Source organism: Manacus vitellinus, unplaced genomic scaffold (genome assembly GCF_001715985.3).
Source record: "Manacus vitellinus isolate BGI_N305 unplaced genomic scaffold, ASM171598v3 scaffold_26_pilon, whole genome shotgun sequence".
In the NCBI taxonomy this organism is placed as follows: domain Eukaryota; kingdom Metazoa; phylum Chordata; class Aves; order Passeriformes; family Pipridae; genus Manacus; species Manacus vitellinus.
In genome coordinates, this window is record NW_021939960.1 from 3,523,367 (window position 1) to 3,537,749 (window position 14,383).

At 42.4% G+C, this 14,383-nt stretch overlaps 2 protein-coding genes across 2 annotated transcripts; one reads left to right on the forward strand and one right to left on the reverse strand.

The window, feature by feature from the left end:
• Positions 1-1,088: 1,088 nt before the first annotated feature.
• Positions 1,089-7,191, forward strand: FAM210B (family with sequence similarity 210 member B). The gene is made up of 3 exons (XM_029960386.1): positions 1,089-1,307; positions 3,251-3,423; positions 4,836-7,191. Exons 1-3 carry the CDS (start codon positions 1,089-1,091, stop codon positions 5,050-5,052), a joined length of 609 nt encoding a protein of 202 aa, XP_029816246.1. The 3' UTR covers positions 5,053-7,191.
• An 858-nt stretch (positions 7,192-8,049) lies between these two features.
• On the reverse strand, positions 8,050-14,232 carry AURKA (aurora kinase A). Its single transcript, XM_018074000.1, has 8 exons — positions 14,105-14,232; positions 12,791-13,073; positions 12,147-12,225; positions 11,264-11,455; positions 10,468-10,606; positions 9,944-10,092; positions 9,244-9,418; positions 8,050-8,724 (listed from the first exon to the last, which is right to left on the reverse strand). The coding sequence occupies exons 1-8, from the start codon at positions 14,156-14,158 to the stop codon at positions 8,539-8,541; spliced, it is 1,257 nt and encodes a 418-aa protein (XP_017929489.1). The 5' UTR covers positions 14,159-14,232; the 3' UTR covers positions 8,050-8,538.
• Positions 14,233-14,383: the final 151 nt, after the last annotated feature.

Below are 14,383 nucleotides of genomic sequence, written 5' to 3' on the forward strand. Positions count from 1 at the left end.
CTTGGGGCATTGGTGGGTGAGAAGCTCAACATGCCCTGGCCATGTGCATTCACAGCCCAGACACCCCCTGTGTCCTGGGCTGATCCCACAGCGTGGGTAGCAGGTGAGGGGGGGATTCTGCCCCTCTGCCCCACTCTGCCCCTCTGCCCCACTCAGGTGAGTGGAGCAAGTCCAAAGGAGGCCATGAAGTCGATAAGGCTACTAGAGCAACCTCTCTATGAAGTGAGACTGAGAAAGTTGGGGCTGTTCAGCCCGGAGAAGAGAATGTTGTGTGGAAACCTCAAAGGACCCTCCAGTTTCTGAATGGGCTACACGGAAGCCAGAGAGGGACTCTTTGTCAGGAACGGGAGTGACAGGACAAGGGGGAATGGCTTCAGGCTGAGAGAAGGGAACCTGACACCCCAACAATCCCACCATGTGCCTGAGAGCATTTGTCCAAATGCTCCTTGAGCTCTGCCGGGCTCATTCCCTCAGGTCCTGTCACTGGTCACCAAAGACCTGTTCAGCCTGGAGAAGAGAAGCTTCAGGGTGACCTAATTGTGGCCTTCCAGTGCCTGAAGGGAGCCAACAAGAAAGATGGAGAAAGGAGGGTCTGAGGGCACTTGGTCTGTTCAGCTGGAGGAGGCTGAAGGGAGACTTCATTGCAGTTAGAACTTCCTCGGGAGGGGCAGAGGAAGGGCAGGCACTGAGCTCTGCTCTGTGGGGGCCAGGGACAGGACCCGAGGGAACGGCTGGAGCTGTGTCAGGGCAGGTTTAGGTTGGATATCGGGAAAAGGCTCTTCCCCCAGAGGGTGGTCGGGCACTGACCAGGCTCCCCAGGGCAGCGGGCACAGCACCAAGGCTGACAGAGCTCCAGGAGCGTTTGGACAACGCTCTCAGGGACAGGGACAGGAGTCGACGATCCCTGTGGGTCCCTTCCAACCCAGGATATCCTGTGGCTCTGCGACTATTTACAAGCCCCTTGAGCGACACGGAAACGGCTTCAAACTAAAAGAGGGTGCGGTGGAAGGTGCCCCCGCCTCACGCAGCCCCGCGAACGGGGCCGCTGCGGCTTTAAGGAGGCGGTTTGCGGTGTGTCTGGGCTCGTCATGCGCGCAGGGCCGGGGCCGCCCCGGTGCCATGAACAGCCAGTACGTCAGCCTGGCCCGGCTGTGTCCCCGCCTGTGTCCCCACAGCCCGCCGGGCCCCGCCGGCGCCCCGCGTCCCCCGGCCCGCTGGGCCGCGCTCCGGCCGCCGGTGCGCTGCCGAATCCCGCGGGATGCGCCGCCGGCAGCTCCGCAAAGGTCGTGAGGGGCGAGGGGGCGCCTGTCGGTGGGGAGCGGGCGAGCTTTGGGTTAAAGCACAAAATGCCCTGACTTCCAAGCGTTCTTCGGGTTTTTTTGGGGTGCCTTTAGGAGTTCGGTCCCACCCATCCCACCCCCCCAACCCGGGGCCGTGGGATCATTAGATCGTGTTTATCCCCGGTTTCTGTAGGAGACGGGGAGCTGTTTTACGCCTGCTGGTGCCAAGACTGTGAATGTGAGCTTTCCAGTACGCCTCGTTTATAGTTTTAATTTCTACATTTTAATTTGCAGGGTGATTTCTGTAGCCTCGTTACAAAGCATAACAGGATGTTTCAGACGCGTTTTCATGCCTTAAATCACCGAAATTATGTGAATAAAATTGTGTTTCTAGCAGAAATACTGCAGCAGCAGCAGCTTTCTTTGCTAAGCTGTGCATTATTCAGGACATGACCACCCTGGGTGGTCCAAATAACATCTGCTGAAGTGATTCTATTTTAACATCTTTCTTCAATATCATTCCAAAATTGCCTGGCGTGTGAGACTGGGAACAGGAGTGAATACATATAATCCATCTGTACCACAGTTCCCCTGAGGCTCATGTACCTCTGTAGTTTGTCAGATCCTGTTTTCTCTGCAGCTTTCTGAGGAAAATCCACGTTTGGCTCCTTAAATAGATAACGATCATCTTTGTTCGTATGAAAAATTCACCGTAAGCTATTAAATTTTAAAATACCATTCAAACCATGCTTGGCTTTTAAGAAAATGATGCTGTAGAATAAATGAGTGTTCTTGACTAAGCATGTGACAGCGATTGAATTGTTGGGACAGCTTTTGGCAGAAGGTATTATGAAACTATTTTGTTATTCAGATAGTTGCATTCAGTAACTCAGTATTTAAATTTTACAAGCTGGGAGTCAAAACAGCATTTTTCCCTCCTCCCCAGTAAATAATTCCTTTCTATAATAACACTGAAGAATAAGAGGGTGAGTTCTGAAACACAGTGAAGCAGCAGCCATGGAGTACAATCATGGAATCTAATTCCTTCCGGGGGCTGAAAGTAATTAGAGTGTCTAACTATGAATCCATTCTATTCCTTAGTGAGCTTGCTTAAAAAATAGTTTTGAGGTTTTTTTTCCTCATTTGCCAAATCCTGAGGCTTTTGTGGCAATGCTTTCTTCCTGTCAGTATTTCTTCTCTGGCAAGCACAGGGGCTGTCTTGTTCCTATCAACAGTGTCTGATTTCAGTTTGCTTTGGGGTCTGTTTAGTGTGAAGTTTTGCACTTTAAATGTGCCCAGATAAAAAGCTGTCAATCACTTCTACTCTGACAAGCATTTTCAGTGCAGTTGGGCTCTTCACGTCCTTGTAGTTGTTGTCTACACCTTGGCAACAGAATTGCTCGTTGCTGTCAACACTTGCAGTTCTGCAGTTCTTCCTTTTATCAGCTGATCTACACAGGGTGATTTATAGGAACTTGAACATTGGATCTCTTCCACCAATGAGTTATTTCTAAGCCAGCAGCAGCCTGGTATCAGGTTGGCTTCCAGTGCCACCAGCTGCTTAGCCCTGGAATAAAAAGCTGCATTCCAAGAATTCACTGCAGAAAGCTGAGCAGTGGGTGTAAGCAAGGGGCTCTGCCACCTCAGTCTCATCTCTCAAGCAGTTGTGTGGGTGTGCCTCCAAACACATTTGGATAAAATAATCTGATTTTAATTGTGAAAATTGAATTATGCAAGAACTTACACCAAGCTCAGTGTATCCCTTTGATAGGAATACTTGGGAAAAGGGACCTTGCCTGGGCTCTGCCACAGGCATCTGCTCTGCTGATGTGAAAGAGCAGAAGTGTGTTACTGTTTTCCCAAATCACTGTTTGCAAGACACTGCTTTCATTATTTCACATTGGTTCAACTGACTGGAATATGATCTTGTGCTTAATACTAATAAATACTTTTAATTGTTTTCTCTTTAGGATGCACGTGAACCCCCCAAATACACAGCCACTGATCCCAGTGGTGAGAACAAGAAACTCAACAAATCCCAGCAACTGAAACAAGTTTTTAAAGAATATGGTGCTGTAGGGGTTTCATTCCATGTTGGAATTTCATTAGTATCTCTAGGAATCTTCTACCTGGCTGTGTCAAGGTGAGGTTTGTACAGTTGTCTGTTGCCTCAAAGTAGTGGTTTGGCCAAGAAAAATATATTAAGCATTGTGCTTATTCCTGGCAGGAGACATGTACCTTATGCCTGTAGGATCTATACACAGTAACCTGAATTTTGAGTGTGGACGGGTCCATAAGTGGGTCTGATCTCCCATCAGCCATGAGAGAAGTTGTGCATATTTTTGCACAGGTTTACCGTCAGTGAAAAGAGCAGAGACTGCACCAGAGTAACTGAACAGAGGAAAGAATGTCTTTGTTTGGCAGAGATATCTCTTGTTCTCACACAGTGCCATGGTCTGTAGAGATAGAGCCATGCAAAAGCATTGGGGCTTAGAGATAAACTTATTTTTCTGGGTGTTGAACACAGTTTCTGCAGTTGAACTGCGGGAAACAACGGCCACTAAAACAGGATTAGAGTAAAAAGAACATGCAATGTATACAGAAATTGTGTGTGTGGCTTTGGTGGGAGTGCATCAGGTACAAATGTCTGCTGAAATGAGGTATTTCAGCTGAGGAGACAAACATTCCCTGGTGCTTCCTCCTGACTCCAGTGGGAATACAGGAATTTCTCCCCTTTACTACTTTGTGGTACAGGGTGACAATGAACTCCCAGTTAAAAGGTACTGCACTGGCAACGGAAGGGAGAAAAGTCACACTAACAACTTCTTTTGAAAAGTTGCTCCAAACACAGGAACCTTGATGAAAGCTGCTATGTGTATAGAGAACTAAAATATTCATGGATTTGGTGGATAATGCTCATTTGAGATCCATACTACTTCCTTCACTTGCTAGATTTTAGATAAGATACTTCTCATTGTAGCAGCTTTGTACCCCTGTGTTAGAACACTCTAAGCCCAACAACAGGCACCCCATTTGGTTTGCATTATTCTATGTTTAAGTGATAAATTTCCTCCAGAGACAGGATAGACTTTACTGTGAAATTTGGAAAGACACATTTCCAACACAAATTCACACTAACTTTTTGAAAATCCCTGTGTGGAAAAATAGATTATTTTCTCTCCAAAGGTTGAGCTGAAGGGTTCTAACTAGATGATCTCTAAGATCACTTCCAGCCCAAACCATTCTGTGATTCTGTCAGTATTTCCCATGCACATGCTGCAACTGTACATTTGGAAAACTGAGGAGATATTTGACTTCACAAGGAACTTGCCAATTTAAGAAAAAATTGAAATCAGGAAATACTGCATGTGTTGTTGATTCAGAAGTAATTTAAGCTGTTACTGCTGAAATAACCCCTTGTTTTCAATATTTAACAGCATCTACTTTGCACATCAATTCCAGAGCTGGAACTGTGCCACGTTAAACTGCGCTTTATATTTTAAAAAATACAAACCTTAGAATTAACTAAAGGAGTCTTGTTCTCTGTCCCCCCAGTGGTGTGGATATGACTGCAGTTCTCCTGAAGCTTGGTTTCAGTGAATCCTCCCTGCAGTCCAGGATGGCTGCAGGCACCAGCACCTTTGTCCTGGCCTATGCTGTGCACAAGTTGTTTGCTCCGGTCCGGATCAGCATCACGGTGGTTTCTGTGCCCTTTGTTGTCCGGTACTGCCGCAAAATCGGGTTCTTCAAACCTCCTGCCTCCAACCCGTGATGATTTGTCACTGGATTTGGGTTTTTAAATGCTCCATATCCACAAAGTTTCTTTAAAAGACTTCCTTGGATTCTATGTTCGTGCTGACCTCACCTTGCATTTCTGACTTGTTCTTTCAGGTAAATGTCACTGTGAAAAATGCTGTCCTTACCTTCTTTCCCTTTTGCCACCTCTCCTTTGGAAAAACCTGTTCAAATGGTGTCTGGTTTGCACTGCAGCTGGTAGTATAAATGCTTTACAACGAGCAGTCTCTTAACACATCCTGGGGCTTTACAATCTTTCTTTTTGAGCCTTAATTTTTTTCCTTGTCAGAACTGAGTCTCAGCATTAGTTCATTACTGTGTAGCTGAAAAACAGCAAGATTCTCTTTCCAGTAGAATAACATCCTACTACACAGGTAGTTATTTTGGTAAGGGTTTATATTGGAATCTAAAGTGGCAAGTAGATGTTTTTTTTTGTTAGAAAAGGGTTTTATTATGGCCTGTCTTGCAGTACAACACATACACTGAACTAACTTTAGTGGGAGTACCCCTGTGATTAATTATTGCAGTGATAATTGTTTTAGCCAGAATAAGTGGTGCACTGGTCTGAAACTACAGCTCCATTGTACTGCTTCCCTATTCCAAGATTTTATTGTTTGAAAATGTGTTTTATTTATAGGCTGGGAGCTGGTCTTACTGAACTGCTTTACTTTAATTTTTTTTATGCCTATAGACTCAGAAGGGATCTTTAGTCTACTGAAATCAGTATAACCAGAGTTACCTCCTATGTGAACATGCTCCAAAGAGAATCAAGTCAGAGACAAGCTGTGGTGTTTTAATGCCTTGAGATCTGGCTTTGTACTGGAAACACATTTTTATCTTAAAAGTAACCCAAACAGTTTCTGCTCCTGGGGAGGAGTCTTAAACCTGCACCTGAAGTCCAGACATTCCAATTCATGGCTTCTGAGGAACAATTCCTATGGTTTTGACTGAGACTGGTGAATGTACCAATTAGAGCTGCTTTTCCTTTCCTTATTCTATTTTTCTGCTTTTCCTTCTACTTCTATTAGAATGTAGATACACATGTGCATTTTCACATTCCACCTTCCAGCTAAGGACTGAATCCCAAAACTGAGTAGTCAGGGTAACATTCTGGGGTAAGCCTGGCTTTGAGACTCAGAACTGTGCTGGTGTGAGACAGGCTGAGCCAGATCTGTGCTGTTTTGGACCTGTTCCTCCTTCCAGGTCTTTTCACCTTCTCTTTGTCCTTACACTGGCCCCAAGGTGGCTCTGACACATCTGCCCATAGAGGAATTTGATCAAAGTAAAAGAGAGGAAGTTGCCCTGATGATCAACTTTTTTTTCTGAAATTTAGTGAATTAAGAGGAAGGAATCATGAGATGAGGATGAGAGTTGGCTGAGGGAGAGAAAAAGCAAATAACTTCTTGTTATGAGCAGCCTACTGCTATAAAATTAAATTGCACCTTAACTCCTTCCTCACATAGAAAGTCCAATCCAGAGGCAGGTTGGATGCACTGAAGTTCCCCAGCTCCATCTGTACAAAGATAACAGAATTCCAGAATAAGTATGAGGCAGCCTTGTTTTCTTCATTTAGAATCAGTTCTGATAAGTCTGTTTTGTCCTAAACTCGAAGGAATAGTCAAAGCTTGTTCTTTCTCAAAAATCACATGTAAAGCTGGAATCAGTTAAAGCAAATGTACCTAAAAGTCATTAGAAGGCACCAGCACTAAACTAATTTTCTTGCTGTAAAAACAAACAGCTTCATATAAATTATGACCAGAATTCAGATTACTTAAAATAAAGATGGTTTTATAAACTACTAGCAATTTGTTTAGATGAAGTGTGTTTTTTGCAAAGTATATTTTAAATTAATTTGAGAATATATTTTGAAGTGCACCTTACATCAAACCCGCAGTTACCTGGATTTCAAGTATATTAAATATTCCACAAGCTTCAGCTGGAAGTCAAGAACTTTATGTTGCAATTAGAGTGTAAGACAACAGCCAAATAATAATAAAAGAATTCCAGAATAAGTATGAGGCAGCCTCATTTTCTTATTTAGAATCAGTTCTGCTAAGTCTGTTTTGTCCTGAACTTGATAGAACAAGCTTTTACTCTTCTTTCTCTTTCTCAAAAATCACATGTAAAGCTGGAATAATTTAAAGCAAATGTCATTACAAGGCACCAGCACTAGAGTTTTCTTGCTGTAAAAAGAAACAGCTTCATATAAATTATGACCAGAATTCAGATTACTTATAAAGATGGTTGTATAAACTACTGGCAATTTGTTAAGATGAAGTGGTTTTTTGGCAAAGTATATTTTAAATTAATTTGAGAATATATTTTGAATTCTAGAATCCTTGCTTGTAAAAGGATCATTTTTTTAAAAAGCGTTTGTAAAATAGTGAAGATGACATTGAAGTCTTATAATGAAAATACAATAAATTGCTTTCTCTTAGTTTGCATCAAGTGTTTTACTGGAAAATAATTGGTCTGCAGATTTTGGTGGCAAAGGTCCTGACCCTTGGTACATTTTAGAGAATGTCTTCCAATGCCAGATGTTAATATGACATATCCTGTTTGATAACAATACTTTCCAGACCTTTCTCTTAGAAGTGCTTGCAGATCATGTTGTGTTTGAATGAATTCATTTAAGAAAGGACAAAGCAGGCTGAAGTCTAAACAAATTAACAAGGTAAGGAGAAACACCTTTGGTACTTACCTTGTAATCCTGATTTGGGATTGAGGGATAGTAATTCATGCTAATTTAAGATAGTACTTAAGTGCTTTTTTTCCATTAATGCAGTTTCTGTTAATTAAGTGTACCTGCTTGGTGGTACCAGCACTCTGAAAAGAACTTTATACCAGCTTCCTTTTTGACAGAGGTGGGAATTAAACTTACTCAGTGACCAGAGGAGGAGTTCAGCTGTGCTGCTGTTAGAGACAACCAGTGCCACAAGGAACCCCACCATGCTGGCTGCAGTGTAACAAATCTTTATTTCAAAGTTGAGTGCTCACATTGAAAACAAACTAGAGACAAAAAAAAATAACTGACACATCATTTTCAAAGCACTTGAGAAATGCATTCAACTCTCTCAGTCTCAGGTTACACCACAGTTAAGACACCCTTAGCAGCCCAGGAAGCGAGGAGCAGGTTCCTCCAGGATATTGCACTGTTCAATGAGCCAAAGCAACAACTTCCTCTGGTTGGAACAACAAACCATTACCAGCACTGACCACAAGAGCCTTGAACAGCTTAACACTTACATCAAACCTGGCCCACAAGTACCTGGATATCAAGTATATTAAATATCCCACAACCTCCAGCTGGAAGTCAAAGAACTTTATGTTGCAATTAGAGTGTTAGACAACAACAAGGATTCCAATTGCCATTAGATTCCAAGACCTGCTTTTCCTATTTGTAAGCATTACAGTAGTCACAGTACAAGACTCCTCTTGTTGATCCCATGAGGTCCTCCTAAAACTACGTTTTGGATGGAGCAGCAACATCACTCTTTCTGCTGTCGGGCATCTTTGTAGAGTGTGCCGTGATCCAGGGATGGAGAAGAACATCCTTCAGGGGCAGTCGATGGAATGGGTTGTGCTTCAGAAGCTTGGAAATTAAATCCCTCGCACCTTCTGTTACAAATGGAGGAAACTTGAACTCCACCTAAGAAAAAAAAGGACACTAAAGATGAGGGAAAAGTTCTTTGGCAATAACCAAACTACAGAACCAAAGATGAGATCAAATAATTTCATCATAATCCTGAACAAGGCTCTCACTGCTTGTAGAAGTATTTGTATAGTTGTGTATATTTTCAGCCTGCTTCAAACAAAACTAGTTTGCTGAAACCTTTCTGGGGTATGCAACAGGAAAAGTTATGTATTTTTAATAACACCTTGAATGTTAAATATTCATTTTATCAATTAGAAAAGCTGTTAGAAGGTGAGTTGCTTTATGAAACATAGAAATTCAGATGTAGGCAGAAACGGGGTAGAACCAAGGAAGCAAGACAAGGGATCTTGAAGTCTCGTTATAGTCATTGCACTGAATGACTGAAGACAGTTTTGGGGATACAGTTTTACACAGATCATTATGTCATGCTACAGTTCTAGTGTGAAAATACATTTGTCACTCAAAATTTCTAGAGCTGAAAGGCAACTTGTCCAAATAAGCACTGGCACTTACCCTAGAAATAGCTCTGTAGGTTTCCTGATACGTTGTTGCTTCAAATGGTGGTTTCCCCACAAGGAATTCATAGCACAGAACTCCCAGGCTCCAAATATCCACCTTTTCATCATGTGTTCTTCCCTCAATCATTTCAGGAGGCAGGTAATCAAGCGTTCCACAGAGAGTTGTTCTCCTGCAGGAAAGTCCAAGTTCATCACTGATTATGGCAATTATAGGATCTATTTCCAGAGTCAGATAAAAACTAATGCTGACCATCATCAGTACCTCAGTATAGTCCACCTGAATGGGCTCAGCACCACCAGAATATCTGGCAAAGAACTGCCAGCAGTACATTTTCTCCTCTCAGTCCCTGCAATCACTTTCCTCTCCTTTTTTCACCTCACCTGTGAGAACAAATCCAGTCCTCCTTTTTTAGGTGCAATTTCACACTCAGTAGGAAATAACCATATTGCCAGTGTTGGTCTGTCATCTCAGAGACCACTGTAACCCTACACCAAACCCTCTTTCAGGGTCAGCAAGGTTTGAACTGTTGAAAAAAACAGGATAACACTCCTCTGCTACACTAGTTCACTATTAAGACCTTTGTTGTGGTAGCATTTTGCCCAGTATTTGAAGAAGTTCATCTCCATTCCACAACTGTGTGACACAAAAACTGCTATTTTCACTAGAGAAAGATTTCACTACATTGAATTCTCACCTAGAAGATGGAGCATGCACTGACCATCCAAAGTCAGCAATTTTTAACTCTCCATTTGAGCCCAGAAGCAGGTTTTCAGGTTTGATGTCTCGGTGAATGACGCTCTTCGAGTGACAGTATGAGAGGGCATCTGCTAATTCGGTGATGTACTGTGTTGAGAGAGAACAATCTTTAATAAAGACACTGTCACTAGAGTTTATCTGGCTGCAGTACAGCTTTTTCTAGGCATAATTAGTAGTGTTAAGTTAAAGCAATTATTCCTTAAACCCTTGAAATCTGGCAATACAGGCTGTGCCTGAAGTGACCAAGCAATTGCAAAATCAAGCAGTTGTGAACATACATTATTACACAGCACTAATGTAACTGTGTTCCCAACTTATTCCCTGTCACAAGCCCATATGCAAACCAGCATCCAAGGAATCTCAGTGTCATAGCAGAATACAGAACTTTATGTGAAGAGCTGGCTTTATCCTGCAGATACTCCAGCTACTAAAAGTGATGTATAGGAAGCTGGAACAACCTACTGTAGCAGTTCTTTGTTCATCAAACTTGGTGAACTTCTGAAGTTCTTTGTAGACTTCTCCACGAGGTGCATACTCTAGGATCAGGTAGACTCTGCTGGCATCATGGAAGTAGCCATATAATCTGAGAATGTTGGGGTGCCTGCAAAGAGATTAAGTGTTATTCTGAACAAGGTATTTGTCCAAAACCTTTAATTTCCCTTTCCTGCCTCTCCCATTTCAAGACCAGCATGGGAACTTCATCTCATAAGTGTTCCTTCAGCTCACAACAAATCAAAAAGAGCTTCATAGCAGAGAGATGGTGTTCACCAAAGCAGCAGCTTAGAGTCCCTACTGGAAGCTGCCAGCCAAGAGTTTGGCTAATTCTTGTCTTCTGAACATAATTTTCTACAGCAGCTGGAAGACTAATTACCACTGAAGGTGCCAATTCCTATAGGTTTGGGAATTGAAGCTTAAGTATTTTCTGTGAAAACTCAATTTCTTCCTATTTTCCAGGAAGCAGAACACCAGCAACAAGCTCAGACTCGAGAAATTGCAGCCACATAAATCCAAGCAGCATTTTTATAATAGGAAGATTTTTTACCAAAAGTCACTTCATTGCAAGGCAGACAAAGGTAAATTGTGGTGCAGAAAGGCAAAAATCCTGACTAGGAATACCAGGGTGTCATATGTTTAAAAAGAAACTTCTCTTTTCTTTCAAGAAAGAAGAAATCTTATCATAAAGAAACCTTATCATAATCCAGGTTACTTTATTTATTTGAATGCAAACAAAGCAGAGTAATTAGTCACTAAACTTTACCTAAGGTGGGACTGTATTTCAACTTCTCTTCTTAGTTGATGTTCTACACCAGCTTCTTCAAGTTGTGTTTTAAAGAGCACTTTCAGTGCAAGAATAAATTTACTCTGTTTTTCACGTGCCAGGTAAACGTTCCCAAATTTTCCTTTTCCCAAAGGACGACCAATTTCAAAATCTTCAAGGGACCATTGTCTTCTGCAAGAGGAAAGTTAAAAGCTAGATTCTTTTTTGGGCTTTGCCTCCTAAATTTACAGTCACTTTTAATGCTCCTGTTCAATAGATTCTTAGTGATTTTAGTCTTGAAGAGAACACCAGAAGACTAAAAGTATGCAATGAGACTTTCCAAAAGGAAGTTCTGAAAGCTGTTTTATTCCTTCCTAAAATTTATGCAGCCTAACCTTGATAATAAATGAAGACTAACACCAACCACACTACTACAAAATCAAGACTGGCTCCTTTGGATACATTTAACACAAACACATCAGCAGTGCATGTCAGAACTATTTAAGGCAGCCACAAACAAATCCAACTTCATCCTGAATTAGACTCCAGCCTCTTGCCCAGATGAAGGAGGCTTTGTTTTCAAGAGTACATCTTGGAGCAGCAGCTATCAGTGTTCTCTCATGTGAAGAGCTACTATGCATTTATGCTAAATGCATAAAGTTTTGTTTAGTTTACAGCAAGTCCTTGTTCCTGAGAATTATCAGTTTAAAGGAAGATTTCCTAGTGTTTCACATGTTGTCACTGCAAAGTGTAGGGATCATCAGTCTCCACAACTAAGGGGCTCAAGTAGCCTTCAGTTTAACTGTAGCATGAAGTTCTAGAAGTTAAAAACAAGCCTAATCCAACAGGCCTCAGTTATCTAGAATTTAGATATAAAACTTACTTTTTAGTCTCTTCACTTTTCTTTTTGGCAGTCTCTTCAGTTTTCTGTTTAGAGGTGCTTTCTGCTTCAGGATTTTTTGCTATGAACAGAGAAGTAAATAAATTTATGAACCAGACCTACAAACACTCACACAGGAACAAATCTAACCTTTGTGCACTATCTAAGGACATTCTTAGAATACATTCTGTGACACTTTAAGCAACCTGGCATAGCTGACTGCTGGGAAAGAAAGAGGGCTAGCAAAATGTAATTTTAACAGCTTTCTTAAAAAATGAACCCCATGAGGTTCCCCCTACCCCCAAAGTATATTCTTGTGTGTAAAAGATTAACATCAATCCTCAAAAACCTGTGATATCTGAGTGCCAGTTACATTAACTCACAGCTGGCCAGTGAGCACCTGGAAGCTTTTAACACACATTTTGGCTCTAAATGGTCAGTTTGAAGATAAGTTTACAAGGATAGTGCATTAACATCTAAGGTGAAGCACGTGCTGCTCTTCTGTTTTGGGGCACAACAAAGAACTTCTCTACAGGGCTGTTCCCAGATTAGCAGCAGCTTTAGGTTTCCTGCACTCCACTCTGGTCCACAGGAGTATCCCCATTGTCACAGCTGTGTGACCACAGGCACATCCTCCTCAGAATTACCAGGTCCTGGAGCCTGTTGGGGTTTCTCGCTGTTCTTGCTTGGAAACCGAGGCTTCACAGTGGCCTGGACGGGCTGTTTGGTTCGGAGCTGCTGCGCTGTCGGGTTTTGGCACAGTTTTTGGGTGGACAGCACAGGTTTTTGGGATTGCACAGGAACTCGCTGGGGAAGGTTTGCAGGACACAGGACACGTTGTGCTTGAGCTCCACTGGTCAGTAACCGGCTCTGGGCAGTATGCTGGGACACAGGGACACGTCTGGGGCCATCCCCAAGGGGATTAGCAACCTGCAAAAAGGAAAGATTTATGTTAATTGTAGAAAAATTCAGAGCAGAACTTTTCCACATCTGAAGAATATCAGCCAAAGGTATTAAGACAGCAGATGGTCGCTACAAACACGTACCCAGCTTTGAGTCATTGCTGCCCTTAGTACTGTCCATCCTAATCTATCTTGCATTGAAAGAGGAAGTCAGCAGAACAAAGCAAATTCAGAAGGTTCACCTGCTTTTATACTTTCAATCTTTTGTTTCCAGTGAGAAAAGTTAATTTATATTTAAGAAAATCTTAGTCATTTTAGAGTCCTTTGGCTACAATTAAGTTCATTAAGTTCATGCTGATCATTAAGTATAATGATCAGCATTCCTACATTTTTGACCCTCTAATTGTACTTATGCAACAGCAGTTTGTACTTTTTTCTCCCCCTAGATATTATTTCTGGTTCAGTTCACTAAAAATAACACATTGACAGATTCATTAAAAGGAAGTTTGTTTATGCTAATCCAAAACCTTACCACGACTATTTGGTATTAAGTTAAAAAAGTGAGAAAGTGCTTGTGTTTCTAAATAGAAAATATATGTAATCAGGGTGATCTTGAGCACTGCTGCATGCTTGTGTTAACAGTAACATTGACACAGTGCTTGCTTTTGGAAACTATCTGGAATAAGTTGATTATACACACTTACTCTCTCTCTAAGAGATCTTAAAGTACTTACAATGTACGGAGGATTTCCCAAATCAAGTAAGTCACGCTAATATTAGCAACAATAAAAAAAAAGTAAGCTCTGGGCACTGTTGTCTCCAAGAGAAAGCTACAGAAGGATAACACTACCACGGAGTTTGAAACCTCTAGTTCCGGGGAGAAATACACCCTACCAACGCCCCCACTAAAAAATAAAGCAAAAACTGCCAACCCCAACCAGACAGACCCACAGAATCTTCATGGCAATCTCACAAGAATTCACGTAACAAGACCAGCGATCCAGCAGAAGAAAAGGCTCAGGAGAACTAATATAAAAACTTTGTAATTCGGACATTTACCTTGGCAGCGCGGCCGGGGTAGGCGGCGTAGTTCTCCTTCTTGCTCCTGTCCATAGCGCCCGAGGAGAGTGACACCCGGCTCGGCCTGGGAGGAGACGGTGGGGGAAAGGGGTCGGCTCAAAGAACACGCGAGCTCTCGGGGCTCTTATCAACACCCCCCTTCCACCGCCACTGAACGCCGTCCGGGGTAGTCCCCCCGGTGGGCAGGGACACCCCCACAAAGCCATAGGGACCCCTCGGCGGGCAGGGACACCCTCTAGAACCGCAGGGACCCTCCCG